Source organism: Narcine bancroftii, chromosome 9 (genome assembly GCF_036971445.1).
Source record: "Narcine bancroftii isolate sNarBan1 chromosome 9, sNarBan1.hap1, whole genome shotgun sequence".
Lineage (NCBI taxonomy): Eukaryota > Metazoa > Chordata > Chondrichthyes > Torpediniformes > Narcinidae > Narcine > Narcine bancroftii.
In genome coordinates, this window is record NC_091477.1 from 27,803,844 (window position 1) to 27,818,633 (window position 14,790).

General features: G+C 46.3%; 2 protein-coding genes across 3 annotated transcripts in view; one reads left to right on the forward strand and one right to left on the reverse strand.

The window, feature by feature from the left end:
• LOC138743355 (RUN and FYVE domain-containing protein 1-like) overlaps nt 1-7,741 on the reverse strand; it is a 98,941-nt gene extending 91,200 nt beyond the window's left edge. Inside the window, exon 1 of one of the 2 annotated variants that reach the window (XM_069898585.1) lies at nt 7,704-7,741. The gene's annotated coding sequence lies outside the window, so the exon portion shown is untranslated. Of the gene's footprint in view, nt 1-6,424; nt 6,506-7,703 lie in introns of those variants that run through there. The other variant, XM_069898584.1, reaches the window with a different exon arrangement.
• Nucleotides 7,742-7,743: 2 nt separating this feature from the next.
• The window catches only part of pfdn1 (prefoldin subunit 1), a 79,898-nt gene continuing 72,851 nt past the window's right edge, over nt 7,744-14,790 (forward strand). Inside the window, exon 1 of the mRNA XM_069898599.1 lies at nt 7,744-7,843. Within this exon, the coding sequence (XP_069754700.1) occupies nt 7,811-7,843 (33 nt within the window). The 5' untranslated portion in view covers nt 7,744-7,810. The remainder of the gene's footprint in view (nt 7,844-14,790) is intronic.

The following is a 14,790-nucleotide window of genomic DNA, read 5'->3' on the forward strand; positions in this document are numbered from 1 at the left end:
AGGTTAAATAAAATTCCATGCATGTTAATAGCTTTGAGTGGTCAAGTTCTGTGAGTAATAGATCAGATTCAAATTCCTTTGTCATGTACTAATACACCAAATGTAACAATACATAAAACACTTCAAACTTTTGCCTGCTTTAAAGCTCTAAAAGCAATCACTAACTTTGCCTGGTGCCCCAACATTAAGAGTAAGCAAAAAAAGTCACTTCTGAGACACTGAGTATCTGTAAACTGCTGCACATCCTTCTGTTTGATCCAATGGCAAACCTGAGCTCTCAGATCTGAACCACTGATAAAATTAGGAAACTTTCAGTGCCTGAAGCCTCTTCAGTACTCTTCTTGCTCCCAGCACCCCCTGTGAAAGGGAATTTTGCAGTATAAAAGCTAATATATGAAAATATTATAGCCCAATAATTGACATTTTCCAAATAAGTGGATATTTGATGCAAAAATAGGCTTTTCGCATTTATGTATTTGATCGCACTCTGAATAAGTGCAAATGTTGGTTTCCTGAGCTAGGAAATAGAAAAAGTAGGAAGGTCTCACTCTGATATCATGTAGTCATCAGATGATGACAGTATTAAGTTGATCTGGTTTCCTCATAGTTCAGTAATCTATTGACACTTATCCACTCTCTGGTATTCAAGTTGCGGCGTGTAGCTAAATGCAATTAAAGTCCTAGAGACTCATTCATAGAAGCCAGGAGCTTAGTCATATATTCATATTTATTTCTGATTTAGTGGTTTGTCATCTTGGAATGTTGTGTTTCAAAATTCTTGAAGGGGTTATTATGCTCCCTCATTGCTGAATTAATTCTAAATCAGATTTTTTGTTAGTATCAGTTAAAAATACATCAAGAACAGCAAAATAATAGTTTGGACCTTTTGGTCTAAATTCTCAATTGATCAAGAGTCTGCAGATGTTGGAATCTGGAGCAAAAATGAGCCATTGGAAGAAATCAAGGAGCAACTATGGAGGCAAAGGGTTGGTTAACATTTGGGGAGGCACGGTTGGCGTAGCGGTTAGCGTAACGCTTTTACAGAGCCAGTGATCGGGACTGGGGTTGGAATCCCACGCTCTTTGTAAGGAGTATGTACATTCAACCTGTATCTTCATGGATTTTTCACGGGGCTCTGGTTTCCTCCCACTGTTCGAAATGTACCAGGTGTATAGGTTAATTGGGTGTAAATTTGGTGGCACGGTCTCATGGGCCAAAATGGCCTGTTACTGTGCTGAGACCCTGCATCAGACTGCAAAGAGTGATACTCTGTTTTAAGAAGTGAAGAGGGTAAGGCAGGAGCTGGCAAATGATAGACGGATCCAAGTGAGATGGGGTTTATGAGCAGAGACCGATGGAAAGGGAAGGGTGGAGCTAGTGACAGTGGCTAAGATGTGATGTGGAGAAGACAAAGGGCAATTAGTTTATGAAATAAAGAAAGGAAGGCAATGAGTGGAACCAGATAAGAGATGGTGAACAGGGGTGGGACAGAAATTGAGTAATTGGGGCTGGGGGTGGAAAGAAGGGTGTCAGGTCAAGTCTATTATCAACTGAATTTTGCACAAGAACGTCCCGACGAAATAGTGTTTTCTGGTTCTCTGTGCAAAACACACGGACACACAAACAGTCATAACACACATGCAGACAAACAATACATATGCAGGACAAGTATTCATATATACAAATAAATAAATTGATTTTTTTCATGCAAATGAGAGTCTCGGATGGTTAGTGTTAGCAGTTCCTTTGGTTGTTCAGCACTCTCACTGCCCGTGGGAAGAAGCACATGGTGGTGCTGGCTCCTATATTCCTGTATCTCTTTCCTCACGGGAGCAGCTGCAAGATGCTGTGGGCAAGAGGTGTCCTCAATAATTATATGTGCCCTCTTCAGACAACAATCCCTGATGATCACGTTGATTTGGGGGGGGGGGGGTAGGAAGGGAGACTCCATGATCCTCTCTGCTACTCTTATGGTCCTGTGGAATGACCTCCGATCCATTTCTCTGCAGCAGCCATACCCACACTGTGATGCAGTCAGCCAGGATGCTCTTGATAGAGTTCCTATAGAAGGTTGACATGATGGTGGCCAGTAGACTTGCCCAATTAAGTCTTCAGAATCAGAATTTATTGTCATGAACAAGTCACAAAATTTGGTGTTTTGTGGCAGCATCACAGTGCAAACATTCATATTATAATATTCATCTTTTTTTGGAAAATTTTATTTATTGAATCATGAAGCATGTGTTAAAGCATACAATTAATGAATAACAGTTAAAAAAACAAAATACATGATATTTTGAAAACTAATCCCCTACAACCTCCTTCCCCCTTCCTTAACCCACCACCCCCAACTCACCCCCCTCTAATCTACCCCAAAAATAAAGGAAAGAGAAGGAGGAGATCACATAACATCAAAATTCATCAGTTAATTACCATGGTTGGGAGCAACACCACTAACATGCAGGAAGGGTGTTTAATAATTCAACCCCATATAATCCAAATACGGGCTTCAAGTTTTACGATTAAAAAAAGATAATTATCACCTGAATTCTATGTTATCTTTTCCAATGGAATACAAGACCTCAACTCCATATGCCATCTCTGGATACTCAAATCAGACTCATTTTTTCCAAGTAATTGCCAAAAAAATTCTAGCCACAGCTAATGCCAATCTCAAAAAAGCAATTTGAAATCTATTTAATTTCAGTTCTAAACTAATCCTCTTAATATTACCCAACAAAAATACCAGAGGATCTAATAGAAATTTCACTTTCAAAATAACTTCTAGAAATTCTTTAAGTTTATTCCAAAAAGGTTTCACTGTCTCACATAACCAAGTAGAATATAAAAAAAGAACCTACATCCTTATGACATCTAAAACATAAATCCAAAGAAACAAAATTATATTTCCTTAATTTTTCCAGAGTTAAATATAATTGATGAATAAAATTATAATGAACCAATTGATACCTTACATTAACAATTTTAGTCATACTATCCCTACATAAATTCATCCAATCATCCTGAGAAATAAGTATACCTAAATCTTTCACCCACTTCAATCTTGATTTATGTTTATTTGGCTTAAGCATTTTATTCTGTATTAAAGCATACATCTCGGATATAAATCTCTTCTTACCACCCTCGGTTAGTAAAATTTCAAACTTAGATCATCTAGGTAACTGTAAAGTATCCAACAATAAAGCTTTAATTTGATAATAAGAAAAAAAGAACATTTGAAACTATATATTTCTCTTTCATTCTTTGAAAAGAAATAAAATATCCTGCTTCATAGCAATCTTGCACCAATTCAATACCCTTTTGATCCCATAATTTCAAAAATTGATTATTAAGTGTAAAGGGAAAAAGCTTATTTTGATACAATGGAGTTTTACCTGCAATCTTTCCTTGATTACCTAGCTTCATTTTTTTAAATACCATAAATCCATCAAGTGTTTCCAAACAGGTAAATTATAATTACTTAATAATTTAGGATTCCATCTATAAATAAACTGATTCATCTTCTTATCACTGATTAAAGATAGTTCAATATTAGCCTATATCAAAGGTTTATCTATTTCAAACATCCTATTAGTAAATTTCAATTATGCTGCATTGTAATAATTTTGAAAATTAGGGAGTTGCAAACCTCCTAATTCATATTTTCCAATTGCAATTTCTGCAATGATACACTTACCATTTTATCCTTGCATAAAAATTTCCTCACCAAAACATTTAAATCCTTTAAAGGTTTTTGAGGATTCATACAAAGAATAAACTGAAAAAAACCTGATTTCAAAGAAAAATATTCATTTTAATACAATTAACTCATCCTATTAATGTAATTGGTAAATCTTTCCATTGATTCAAATCACATTTAATTGATCTGACCATATAAATTTCATAATATGCCTACTTGATATCCATTTCAGCTAAAGGCATAATCTTACTCTTTTCCCCAATTAATTTTATAATCTGATATCTCACCATACTGTTCCAATCTACCATGTAAACTCCTCAAAGAATTCTGAGGTTCTGTTAAATATATCAAAACATTGACTGCAAAGAAATTAATTTTAAATTCATCAGATTTCACCTCAATACCTTTAATATTTCTATCTTGTCTAATCACCTAAGCCAAAGGTTCAATAACTAATGCAAATAGAGCTGGTGACAAAGGGCAGCCTTGCCCAGTCGATCTAATCAACATTTTTCCAAAACTTTAAATAAAAAACTCCACTCTACTCTATCAAAGGCCTTTTCTGCATCCAACGAAATAATCATTGGTAGGTTAGATTCCTCCCAAGAAACATTAATTAAAGAAATCAACTTCACAATATTATCTGCCAAATCACCATTTTTAATAAAACACATCTGATCTAAATGAATTAAATCTGCTAAATATTTAGCCAGCCTATTAGCTAGAACTTTTGGCACAATTTTATAATCAACATTTAATAAAGAAATTGGTCTAGAAGACCCTTCTTTCAATGGATTCATATCTTTCTTAAGAATAACTGTAAGAATTGCTTGAGAAAAAGAATCCAGAAAAGAATGAATCTCTGTTGCCTGTTTCAATACATCCATCAATAAAGGAAATAATAATTCTTGAAATTCGTTATAAAATTCAGAAGTAAAACCATCATCCCCTGGAGAATTCCCATTAGGCATAGATCGAAGTGCATTTTTACTTCTTTAGTAGTAAAAGAAGTATCTAAATCCTTAATATCCTTATCACTCAAAAATTGCAAATCCAAATCAGATAAAAAATTATCCATTTTTAACTTTATCCCCCATTACTTCAGAACTGTACAATTTTTCATAAAATTTTTAAAAACATCATTAATTTCCTGAGGTTTATATGTAATCATTGATTCGTGAGCTCTTTCCCCAAATTCATAATACCTTTGTCTGGTTCTCCATAATAATTTCTCAAATTTATGTTTGTAATGAATTATATCATAACTTCATATTAGCTAAACGTACTTTTTTAATTTCCATTGAATTTTGCTGTAAATCCTTTATCTCCTTCTCCAATTTACTTACTTCAGCTACATGTTGTTTCCTAATTTTAGCAGTATAACTAATAATTTGTCCCCTCAAATATGCTTTTAAAGCATCCCATAAAACAAATTTACTATCAACTGAATCCATATTTATTTTCAAAAAAAGCCACATTTGATCCTTTATAAAATTACAAAATTCAGCATTTTTCAAAAACAAAGAATTAAATCTCCAATACTACCTGTCCTTGTAATTGTGCTGATACTAAAAATAAATCTATTCTAGAATAAGAATTGTATTGAAATGAATAAAATGAAAAATCTTTCTCTTTAGAATTTAACCTTCTCCATATATCTTCTAAATTCATCTTTCATTAACACCATCAATTGTTTAGCCATTCTAGTTCTAACATATTATTACCCATCTGACAACAAAAAATAATATTAAAAAAAATAAAAATAGTAGTGCACGAAAAGTAAGGCAGTGTCCTTGGTTCAATGATTATTCAGAAATCTGATGGCAGCAGGGAAGAAGCTGTCCTTGTGCTGCTGAGTGCTCGTCTTTAGGCTCCTGTACCTTTTTTCCGATGGTAGCAGAGCGAAGAGGATGTGACTTGAGTGGTGGTGGTGGTCTTTGAGGATAGAGGCTGCTTTATTAAGTCACCACCTCATGTAGAAGTCCTTGATGGAGCGAAGTCTGGTGCCTGTGATATCGCAGGCTGAGTTAACAGGCCGTTGGAGTTTTTTCTTATCCTGAGATTTGGCACCTCTATACCAATGCTACAACCAGCCAGAATGCTTGCCACGTGTAAAAGTTTTCTGGAGTCCAGAATCCAGTAACAGAGAGGGGTGTTGAGTCCCAGCGAGGACAGCTTCTCCACTAGCCTCTGAGAAATGATCATATTAAACACCAAGCTGAAGTCAATGAACAGCAGCCTGGGATATGAGGCGTTGTTCTCCAGGTGGGTCAGGACAGAGTGAAGTGACAAGGGTATAGCATCATCTGTGGGACAGTTTCTTCTATAGGTGAATTGAAATTAGTCCAGCATCTCTGGAAGGTGTGTTTTGATGCTTTCCATCATCAGACGCTCAAAGCATTTGATAATGGTTGAGATCAGTGCCATGGGCTGGTAGATATTTAGGCCTGTAATTGTTACCATCTTGGGAAACTGGATGATGGTGGCTGTCTTGAACCTTACAGGAATGCTGCAATGAGATGTTGAAGGTGCCTGTGAAGACCTCAGTCAATTGGTCTGTGCAGATGTATGTATGGAGCTGGGTAAACCAGAATGAGAGAGAAAAGGGTTGCCAGTAGTTGAAGAATTTAATTGTTATGTTGGGCTGTACACTACCCAGGTCGAATTTGCATTACTATTCCTGGTTTCAGAATATACAAACGAGAGTAATATCACTTCCAATACCTTGTCAATAGGTTTTCACGTAGAAGTATTTGTTGAAGGTAGCATGTGAACAATCAAACTTTTGTGCAATCCTAAAATTTACTTGGTCCTGTAAAGCCAAATTATGGTACATCAAATCAAATCATTGCCTGTAGAACAAGTTCAGCAATATAGCAAGACAATATACAGTAAATGGTAAAACACCAAGAAATAACGTCCGTGAAGCCAAGCCAAAGAAAGAAAGAAGAAGATATCCACAAAAGTTAACCTCAAGTTAGGAAAACCCTTTTAAAAGGTGTATTGGTGCCTTTATTGTCTTTACTAAGGCATGGAGTTCTTCCTAGTCCTGTGTAAAATATTTGTTAATTCTCATCAGTGCTGCGTGAGCACTACTCCTGACCCCCTTGTCGCCGTTTATGGTGAGCTTCTGCACCTCAAAAATTAGCACTGCACCCCTGAATAGCACTGTATACAATTCAGGTTACAAAATAGGAACAAAATGCCAGGACTAGATGGGGTGGAGAGATGATTTATGAGGAGGTTGTCCAAATAGTGCGATTTCAGTTGTGGGGAGAGTTTAGCTTGGGCGGGCTGTTGTCTTTGCTGCAAAGGAGACTGAGGGGAGATTTAATTTTAAAAGTACATAGAAATTTGAGAGGCCTGCATAGGTAAGATTTCTCAATAGAGATTTCAATAAATAGGAAACACACATTTCAGGAATTTGAATGAATTAGTTGGAAAGCAGGGAAGATTTGCTTTTACTTATTGCGTGTTAGGATGTTAGTGAGTGCATTACAATGCCGGAGAGATAATTTTCTGTATATTAAATTGTAGTGCACTATCAGTAACCACCAAGATTAGGCTGAGGGAACGATACAGAAGAACCTTGCTGGTCCTGATCCAGATATAGGAATGGAGGGAAGGGAGAGGTGGCTCGACCTTTAAGGCCCAGGACCATGGGTGAGGAGTCATCAGTGGGCGGGCCAGCTCTATTTTCTACAGTAGCCAACAAGAACTCTAGACAATGGAGGAAACACATCACCACAGTCAGGAACTTAATGCTTGAAAAGATGGTGGAAGTAGAAATCCTCCTGATGTTTAACTGGAAGTTATACTACAGGTGTATAGACCAGGAGTTAGAAAGTAAATTTAGCTCAAGTCGCCTTTCTTACAGGAGACATAAGAGTGATGGGCCAAATTCCACTCTTCTGGCTCACAAATTCCTGTTACTCCATATGCACCTACTTCAGTCTATGCGGGGAATTGAATCTGTGTAGATGTGCAGAACGGGCCTAATTACCTCAACAAACCTTGAGGCGACGACCTGGACCTCCTCCGTCTCTCCCCCCCCCCCCCACCCGAGAAGGAAGGGTAGAGAACTGCGCATGCTCAAACTCTACTCCAAACATGGCGGCCCCTGTGGACCTGGAGCTAAAGAAGGTACAGATCGGCTGCAGATATTTATAACTTCATGCACACTTGCGCCTTTGATTGCTAATTTAAAGTCGATGAGATTGAGAGGCCCGTGTTGGCAAGGGATTTTCTTAAAATCAGTTTGATCGCCATCGACATGCGCTGGAAGGTTTGGGCCCTGTAACTGTGAGACCTCACGTTATCAAATGGAGCCACCGCCGCGGGTCTAATGAACGCGAACAAATCTCTCACCACGTCCCCGAGCCGGGGCAGCCACGGCTTCGCCACGCTCGAGTCAGGATCGAGTTCATTTCTTCCGAGTGGAGGGGGGTTGAATTGGTTGGAACGGGGGGGGGGGGGGGAGCGGGATGGGGCAGTTATCTTGGAATGCAAATGATGTTTTAAAATAAAATTATTGAAGCGTCAGATTCTGATAAGTGAAGGACACATCTGCTATACAAAGTTTGGCTAGGTTTGGTGGCAATTGCCTCGTTTATTTACAGTATGTATTTGCATTCACGATATTTTCATTCAAAGGCATTCATAATGGTATTTTTCCATTCCGTGTTTTATCTTCTGCCCTTAATGCTCCATTAGATTCTCAAAAATCAGAGGTCCTTATTTTTGAAAATATTTCTTCTCAGGATGGATTGAGATGAGAGTGTTGCATTTATTTCCCATCTGTTGCTTTGCAAAGGCATGTCCCATGAACTGCTGCAGGGCTGTGGAGGCGATGCCTTCACAATGATTTTAAAAACAAGAATTCGATGTTATCTCATCATGATAAAGGGACCGCAATTTTTTTGTTGAGGTTATTTGACATTTTTGACAGTTTGGAATATCTTGTTCCCGTTGCTGCTTTTGCCCTACTCTGTGGTCATTGTCAGGGAGAGAATACAGCCAACTGGTGAGTTAATATAAATCCTGCAGATCACTTTTTCGAGTCATAGAGTTGGTGATGGAGGATACTTCTATAAATTATGATACCTATTAACTGTAAGTTTAATATATTTAAGGTTCAGGTGATGTATACCAAATATAACTTTACTCACTGGTTGCAGCTGCAATATTTAAATCACAGCAGTTGACATTGGAATCCAAATCATTCATGCATCAATAATGCATGTTAGTTTCAGTAACATTGCTGAATAAAATGAACAAGTTTCATTCCTCAAAACTCAATGTGTGTTGGAGAAATATTAGAAAATTATTTCAAGCCTATAATATGTAAACTTTAGAAATGCTTAAGAAAAGTAATTTAAATGTGAATTGAAAAACCCATCTGCAGGGTTCTATGCTTGCTCTACTATCATTAGTCATCCACATGAATGATTTGGATGGCAGACAGTGAACAAGGTTATTGAAGATTCTTTCTTTTCTTTCTTTGGCTTGGCTTCGCGGACGAAGATTTATGGAGGGGGTAAAAAGTCCACGTCAGCTGCAGGCTCGTTTGTGGCTGACCAGTCCGATGCGGGACAGGCAGACACGATTGCAGCGGTTGCAAGGGAAAATTGGTTGGTTGGGGTTGGGTGTTGGGTTTTTCCTCCTTTGCCTTTTGTCAGTGAGGTGGGCTCTGCGGTCTTCTTCAAAGGAGGCTGCTGCCCGCCAAACTGTGAGGCGCCAAGATGCACGGTTTGAGGCGTTATCAGCCCACTGGCGGTGGTCAATGTGGCAGGAACCAAGAGATTTCTTTAGGCAGTCCTTGTACCTTTTCTTTGGTGCACCTCTGTCACGGTGGCCAGTGGAGAGCTCGCCATATAATACGATCTTGGGAAGGCGATGGTCCTCCATTCTGGAGACGTGACCCATCCAGCGCAGCTGGATCTTCAGCAGCGTGGACTCGATGCTGTCGACCTCTGCCATCTCGAGTACCTCGACGTTAGGGGTGTGAGCGCTCCAATGGATGTTGAGGATGGAGCGGAGACAACGCTGGTGGAAGCGTTCTAGGAGCCGTAGGTGGTGCCGGTAGAGGACCCATGATTCGGAGCCGAACAGGAGTGTGGGTATGACAACGGCTCTGTATACGCTTATCTTTGTGAGGTTTTTCAGTTGGTTGTTTTTCCAGACTCTTTTGTGTAGTCTTCCAAAGGCGCTATTTGCCTTGGCGAGTCTGTTGTCTATCTCATTGTCGATCCTTGCATCTGATGAAATGGTGCAGCCGAGATAGGTAAACTGGTTGACCGTTTTGAGTTTTGTGTGCCCGATGGAGATGTGGGGGGGCTGGTAGTCATGGTGGGGAGCTGGCTGATGGAGGACCTCAGTTTTCTTCAGGCTGACTTCCAGGCCAAACATTTTGGCAGTTTCCGCAAAGCAGGACGTCAAGCGCTGAAGAGCTGGCTCTGAATGGGCAACTAAAGCGGCATCATCTGCAAAGAGTAGTTCACGGACAAGTTTCTCTTGTGTCTTGGTGTGAGCTTGCAGGCGCCTCAGATTGAAGAGACTGCCATCCGTGCGGTACCGGATGTAAACAGCGTCTTCATTGTTGGGGTCTTTCATGGTTCTATGCTTGCTCTACTATCATTAGTCATCCACATGAATGATTTGGATGGCAGACAGTGAACAAGGTTATTGAAGATTACAAGATCTGTATCAACTGAGAAAGTGAGAATAGCAGAATTTAACTCAAATGTGAAATGTTGTTTTTTGTAAGTTTAACAAGGGCAGGACTTGTACTGAGGTCAAGCCTTATCCACAGTTTCGGTTTCAGTTGCCCACTATCCGAAACTGATCACATTGCCCCACTCTGTCCCAGTATCAGTCCCTACATTGATCCCATTGACCCATGCTCTTCCCACTCTCCCGAGTCTGTCCCCACACTGATTCCACTGCTCTGCTTTCTCTCCACAGTGATCCCACAGCCCCGCACTCTCCCCACAGCCCCGCACTCTCCCCACAGCCCCGCACTCTCCCCACAGCCCCGCACTCTCCCCACAGCCCCGCACTCTCCCCACAGCCCCGCACTCTCCCCACAGCCCCGCACTCTCCCCACAGCCCCGCACTCTCCCCACAGCCCCGCACTCTCCCCACAGCCCCGCACTCTCCCCACAGCCCCGCACTCTCCCCACAGCCCCGCACTCTCCCCACAGCCCCGCACTCTCCCCACAGCCCCGCACTCTCCCCACAGCCCCGCACTCTCCCCACAGCCCCGCACTCTCCCCACAGCCCCGCACTCTCCCCACAGCCCCGCACTCTCCCCACAGCCCCGCACTCTCCCCACAGCCCCGCACTCTCCCCACAGCCCCGCACTCTCCCCACAGCCCCGCACTCTCCCCACAGCCCCGCACTCTCCCCACAGCCCCGCACTCTCCCCACAGCCCCGCACTCTCCCCACAGCCCCGCACTCTCCCCACAGCCCCGCACTCTCCCCACAGCCCCGCACTCTCCCCACAGCCCCGCACTCTCCCCACAGCCCCGCACTCTCCCCACAGCCCCGCACTCTCCCCACAGCCCCGCACTCTCCCCACAGCCCCGCACTCTCCCCACAGCCCCGCACTCTCCCCACAGCCCCGCACTCTCCCCACAGCCCCGCACTCTCCCCACAGCCCCGCACTCTCCCCACAGCCCCGCACTCTCCCCACAGCCCCGCACTCTCCCCACAGCCCCGCACTCTCCCCACAGCCCCGCACTCTCCCCACAGCCCCGCACTCTCCCCACAGCCCCGCACTCTCCCCACAGCCCCGCACTCTCCCCACAGCCCCGCACTCTCCCCACAGCCCCGCACTCTCCCCACAGCCCCGCACTCTCCCCACAGCCCCGCACTCTCCCCACAGCCCCGCACTCTCCCCACAGCCCCGCACTCTCCCCACAGCCCCGCACTCTCCCCACAGCCCCGCACTCTCCCCACAGCCCCGCACTCTCCCCACAGCCCCGCACTCTCCCCACAGCCCCGCACTCTCCCCACAGCCCCGCACTCTCCCCACAGCCCCGCACTCTCCCCACAGCCCCGCACTCTCCCCACAGCCCCGCACTCTCCCCACAGCCCCGCACTCTCCCCACAGCCCCGCACTCTCCCCACAGCCCCGCACTCTCCCCACAGCCCCGCACTCTCCCCACAGCCCCGCACTCTCCCCACAGCCCCGCACTCTCCCCACAGCCCCGCACTCTCCCCACAGCCCCGCACTCTCCCCACAGCCCCGCACTCTCCCCACAGCCCCGCACTCTCCCCACAGCCCCGCACTCTCCCCACAGCCCCGCACTCTCCCCACAGCCCCGCACTCTCCCCACAGCCCCGCACTCTCCCCACAGCCCCGCACTCTCCCCACAGCCCCGCACTCTCCCCACAGCCCCGCACTCTCCCCACAGCCCCGCACTCTCCCCACAGCCCCGCACTCTCCCCACAGCCCCGCACTCTCCCCACAGCCCCGCACTCTCCCCACAGCCCCGCACTCTCCCCACAGCCCCGCACTCTCCCCACAGCCCCGCACTCTCCCCACAGCCCCGCACTCTCCCCACAGCCCCGCACTCTCCCCACAGCCCCGCACTCTCCCCACAGCCCCGCACTCTCCCCACAGCCCCGCACTCTCCCCACAGCCCCGCACTCTCCCCACAGCCCCGCACTCTCCCCACAGCCCCGCACTCTCCCCACAGCCCCGCACTCTCCCCACAGCCCCGCACTCTCCCCACAGCCCCGCACTCTCCCCACAGCCCCGCACTCTCCCCACAGCCCCGCACTCTCCCCACAGCCCCGCACTCTCCCCACAGCCCCGCACTCTCCCCACAGCCCCGCACTCTCCCCACAGCCCCGCACTCTCCCCACAGCCCCGCACTCTCCCCACAGCCCCGCACTCTCCCCACAGCCCCGCACTCTCCCCACAGCCCCGCACTCTCCCCACAGCCCCGCACTCTCCCCACAGCCCCGCACTCTCCCCACAGCCCCGCACTCTCCCCACAGCCCCGCACTCTCCCCACAGCCCCGCACTCTCCCCACAGCCCCGCACTCTCCCCACAGCCCCGCACTCTCCCCACAGCCCCGCACTCTCCCCACAGCCCCGCACTCTCCCCACAGCCCCGCACTCTCCCCACAGCCCCGCACTCTCCCCACAGCCCCGCACTCTCCCCACAGCCCCGCACTCTCCCCACAGCCCCGCACTCTCCCCACAGCCCCGCACTCTCCCCACAGCCCCGCACTCTCCCCACAGCCCCGCACTCTCCCCACAGCCCCGCACTCTCCCCACAGCCCCGCACTCTCCCCACAGCCCCGCACTCTCCCCACAGCCCCGCACTCTCCCCACAGCCCCGCACTCTCCCCACAGCCCCGCACTCTCCCCACAGCCCCGCACTCTCCCCACAGCCCCGCACTCTCCCCACAGCCCCGCACTCTCCCCACAGCCCCGCACTCTCCCCACAGCCCCGCACTCTCCCCACAGCCCCGCACTCTCCCCACAGCCCCGCACTCTCCCCACAGCCCCGCACTCTCCCCACAGCCCCGCACTCTCCCCACAGCCCCGCACTCTCCCCACAGCCCCGCACTCTCCCCACAGCCCCGCACTCTCCCCACAGCCCCGCACTCTCCCCACAGCCCCGCACTCTCCCCACAGCCCCGCACTCTCCCCACAGCCCCGCACTCTCCCCACAGCCCCGCACTCTCCCCACAGCCCCGCACTCTCCCCACAGCCCCGCACTCTCCCCACAGCCCCGCACTCTCCCCACAGCCCCGCACTCTCCCCACAGCCCCGCACTCTCCCCACAGCCCCGCACTCTCCCCACAGCCCCGCACTCTCCCCACAGCCCCGCACTCTCCCCACAGCCCCGCACTCTCCCCACAGCCCCGCACTCTCCCCACAGCCCCGCACTCTCCCCACAGCCCCGCACTCTCCCCACAGCCCCGCACTCTCCCCACAGCCCCGCACTCTCCCCACAGCCCCGCACTCTCCCCACAGCCCCGCACTCTCCCCACAGCCCCGCACTCTCCCCACAGCCCCGCACTCTCCCCACAGCCCCGCACTCTCCCCACAGCCCCGCACTCTCCCCACAGCCCCGCACTCTCCCCACAGCCCCGCACTCTCCCCTCAGCCCCGCACTCTCCCCTCAGCCCCACACTGATCCCTACTTACAAATAAAAAGTTTACAAGTTCACTGCAGTATCCCGTATAGCTTTGCTAAGTACTGTATATTATATGGTGTTCGCACAATGTCCACAAAATGCTCAATTTCACAGAACAAATCCTGGATGTTAAGCGACACATAAACTGTATAGGTTTCAGTACTATCTGCGGTTTCAGGCATCTGCTGGGGGTCTTGAAAAATATGCCCTGAATATAAGGGGGTCTACTGTAATTGGTAGGGCCTTAGAGATTGTTGTAAAATAAACAGATCAAGGGCATATAAGTACATCATTCCTCAAAATTGGTAATACAGATAGATAAAGTGATGAAGGCATTTACCATGCTTGCCTTCATTGGTCAGGACATTGAATTCCAAAGTTGGGTCATCATGCCACAGCTGTACAAGATATTGGTGAGACCACACTTGATAATGAGTGTATTGTTATATACAATGTACATATGCACTGAAATTCTTACTTTCTGCAGGTGAACAGGTACTTTGTTTAAAAAAATACAAAAAGAATCATAAAACAACTCCAATAGTATACTTAATTGAATTAAAAAGAGAAAATAAATATGAAAAACTGATACATTATAAATACTTACAGTTATCTCAGTGCAAAAAAGAATGGCTTGGTAATAGTGTAGACCTTTTGTGGCATCACCCCTGATTAGTGCCACAAGGGGAACTTCAAGGATTCCAGAACATGAAACCTGTTGGAAACAAACTGTTCTTAAACCTAGAGCATTGTGTGCTGTATGAAAAAGTGCAGAAAAGATTCATGAGGATAATTTGAAGTAGGCCGATACTCTTATCTCTGACCTTTAGGAGCCTGAGAGTAACTTTAGAGACATAGATAAGGCAAATAGCTTTTCCAGAGTAGGAAATGAGAGGGGAAAAATTTAAAAGGAACTGAGGGACAATTTTTT